This window comes from Gavialis gangeticus, unplaced genomic scaffold (genome assembly GCF_001723915.1).
Source record: "Gavialis gangeticus isolate Ggan-Ray unplaced genomic scaffold, GavGan_comp1, whole genome shotgun sequence".
NCBI lineage: Eukaryota > Metazoa > Chordata > Crocodylia > Gavialidae > Gavialis > Gavialis gangeticus.
The window spans coordinates 99283809-99287247 of record NW_017729022.1 but is presented as its reverse complement, the minus strand read 5'-3'; the positions used below and the strand labels follow the sequence as shown (position 1 = coordinate 99287247).

The following is a 3439-nucleotide window of genomic DNA, read 5'->3' as shown; positions in this document are numbered from 1 at the left end:
CAACAAAACCATCAGCATTCCTGGATCTTACACCTGCACTTCCAGAAATGTAATGCATCTCATCCAGTGTACTAAATGTGTCACAATAGAAAATATGTAGGAGAAACCAAACAACAACTGTGTACCAGCATGAACGCATACCGAAAACCTATCAAAGACAAAAATACCCAGTTACCTGTGGGGATACATTTCTCACAAGAAAAGCACTCTCTCTCCAGCCTCTCAGTTCTAATCCTCAAAGGGAATTTATAACATGCCTAACATCTGACTCCACAGATAACCTTTCCACTTTTTACCAGCTACATTCATTCCTCTTCCCCACCTCCATTTGTCACTTCCTCTGCCTGACTACAGGTATTTGTATCTGAAATCTTGCAGACAAGACCAAGAAGCACTCCAGCAAACTAAAGAGGACAGACCTTCCCAATGCTTCTGTGCTCTTGTCCACACACACAAGCTCTACTGTTTTAACTATGCCAGTGGAGCTAAAGTAATGCAACTGCTTCCTTCCCTCCCCTCCATTATGATGTAGTTGTACCTGTATAAAAGTGCTTATACAATTAGATCTTCTTTCCAACCCATGAGGGGAAGGAAATGCATGTCAGTATAAATCAGTTGTGTTCAACCTCTGTCCTGTGGGCCAGTTTCAGCCCATATCCCCACAGGTCTGGAAATTTGGCAGTGGGGGAGTGGTAGCAGTGTTAATTGCTGCTGCCCTGTTGCCAAATTTCCAGACCTGCGGGGAGCCCCATGGGTCAAGATGAGGTGGCCCTATGTGCTAGATCATGCCAGCATTCAGCTGGTTCACATGGGTTCAGTCCCTGGCAGGATCCAGGCATGTGAGGCCAAGTTGGCACACAGGATTGCACCCATGAACCATCCACATGTGCAGGATCCAGCCCATGGACTGGCCCTGTGCCACTTACTTGACCCATAAGCAGGGGCGGTGCTAGGGGGGAGCCAGCCCAGAATTACTTTGCACCCCCCCATAAGCACCCCTTCCAACACCATCCCTGTTCAAGTCCCCTGCCTCCCCCCACCAGACCACTGGTGCCCACCCTGCACAGCTGAGCCTGCAGCGTTCCCTGGTTGGCTCAGCCCATGGGACCCGTTTCCCACCTTTGTCTGCACAACCCCTACAACTTTGTTTAGCCCATTTCAGCCCCTACACTGGGAAGAGGCTGGTGCCATCCCTGCCCACAAGGCTGGCTAGGTTGGGCACCCCTGGTATTAATCAAATCTACTTTAAATTCATACTTTGAGTTAATTCAGATTAATTTAACTGAGCATCCCCATGACAACAAGCCCTAGGAAGACTGTACAATTATAAACAGACTAGGGCTTGTTTGAATGCAAGTATTTCAGTAAAAGATCCCACCCCTCTCTGAAACAGATTTGCAGTTCAAAATCAGGGTATAGGCTAGGTTTTAGATAATACCACTCAAAAAATACCAGAAAAATATTTTGCCCCTTTTTATTAATACATAAAAATGTAAAAGAGGAAGCAAGGCTGATTTCTGCCTACAAAACCTTTTGTAGGTTACATTTAAGTTATGCAACAATAGAGTAAGAAAAAGAACAAGTCACTTAGGCTTCATTTTCTTTATTGTCAGAACCTCTCTAACAGAACAGTGGTTTGGATCTTGTGTGATTTCTTGCTTGCTTATTTTTTTTTTGTTCCTGGAACTCAACCTTATTCATGCAAAATTGTTATTTGAATTGGTGGGAGCTTTGCCTGGGTAAGAATTTCAGGATTGGAGTGGCTATTGCTACTGAAAACCAAACATTTCAGAAATTGATATCCACTAAATAAATGACTTATTTTAATATACAAACACAGACATACCATACGAATATGCATGACATTTATTTATCTTACTTATAGCTGGATTTTCAGGACAAGATTCAGATAAGTCTGGGGTATTGATGTCTGATATTCAGTGCCTTCTGGACAAAGAGGGTGCATCAGAACTGGTTATAGATGTTATAGTAAATACCAAAAATGACAGAATTTTCTCAGAAGGCATTTCGCTTGGCATTGCATTGCTTGAAGGTGGAAATACACAAACACAGGTATTTACTTATCCTATTTACTTCCTCATTTATCACTTTTCAAAAATACTTAGTCTGGAGACAAATGTAAAGAACCATTTTGCAGTGAGTTCTGTGTAGTGTTCGTCTTCTCAAACAGTATATCATTATAATACAAATACGCTTTGATACCATGCATACTGTAGACTAGGGCTGTGTGAAGCTTTGGGTGGTGATTCGATTCAGAGGAGATCCAGCCCTATTCAGTGGCCGAATCTGAATTGAATCAGGGGACCAATTTAAAGGTCTGAATCAATTCAAAGCTCTCTGAATCTTTGGAAAAGAGGGGACCCCTGCCACCCCCCGAACCCCACCCACTCCCCCAGCCCTTCCCCGCTCCAGCTCGGTACTTTAAAGGAAAGGCCTGGTGCTCACTGGGTGCTGCTGGTACTCAACCAGTTGTACCTCACTCGGAGATGAGTGGTTATATCAGGCTCATAAGAATTTTATAGCGGATAACGTCAAAAGCCTTAGTAAACTGAAGACACACCTCCTGATCCTCAAACTCAGTTACCCTGTCAAAGGAGGAAAGTACTTGGTTTGACATGACCTGTTCTTGATACACCCATGTTGCCTATTTTTTTTTTCAATTAATTTGTCGTCTTGTGGATGTTGTATTGTTTAATCATTTGTTCATGAATCTTTCCAGGAATGAAAATTAGGCTGACCAGTAGGGCTGTGCGAAGCTTCAGGTGGTGATTCAGTTCAGAGGACATTTGGCCCCTTTTGGTGGCTGAATCTCCAAATCCGAATTGAATCAGGGGACCAATTTAAAGGTCTGAATCGATTCAAAGCTGTCCGAATCTTTTCCAAAGATTCGGAGAGCTTTGATGATTTGGGCAGTCCCCAGCGGGTGCAGCAGGGAGCTGCAGCTGACTCTGAGTTAGTAAGTACTAGGGGCAGGGGAGGGGGCCACTTGGCTGCCCCTCCCCACTTCAACTCCGTACTCTAAAGAAAAGCCCTGGTGCTCACTGGATGCTGCCAGGTGGGGGGGCAATCCCTGCTGTCCCCCACTGCCCCCACACTGCATGGAGAGCTCTGCCATGAGTTCCCAGTTCCCCCATCAGTGACCCCCCCGGGCCAGATTCAGCCCTTCAAGAAAAAAAAAAGAAAAACAAGCCAAGAAAAGCCCTGGGGACTCACTGCTCCTGCAGCAGCTGTGGGGCTTAGGGGGCTTGTGCAGAGCCCCCCATGTGGCATAGGGCAGTGGGGGGTAACAAGGATTGTCCCCCACTGGCAGGAGCGGTGAGTCCTGGGGATTTTAGGGTTTTTTTTTCCTTCTTAAAGGGCTGGAACTGGCCCATGCGGGGCACCCGTGGCGGGGCTGGGGGAATGGGGGGGGGGGCTG

At 45.9% G+C, this 3439-nt stretch overlaps 1 protein-coding gene across 4 annotated transcripts in view; it reads left to right on the top strand.

The window, feature by feature from the left end:
* The window catches only part of ITPR2 (inositol 1,4,5-trisphosphate receptor type 2), a 533709-nt gene that overhangs the window by 381718 nt on the left and 148552 nt on the right, over window positions 1-3439 (top strand). For all 4 annotated transcript variants that reach the window (XM_019515702.1, XM_019515703.1, XM_019515701.1 and 1 more), the window contains one exon: window positions 1886-2073. In XM_019515702.1, coding sequence (XP_019371247.1) covers window positions 1886-2073 — 188 coding nt within the window. The remainder of the gene's footprint in view (window positions 1-1885; window positions 2074-3439) is intronic.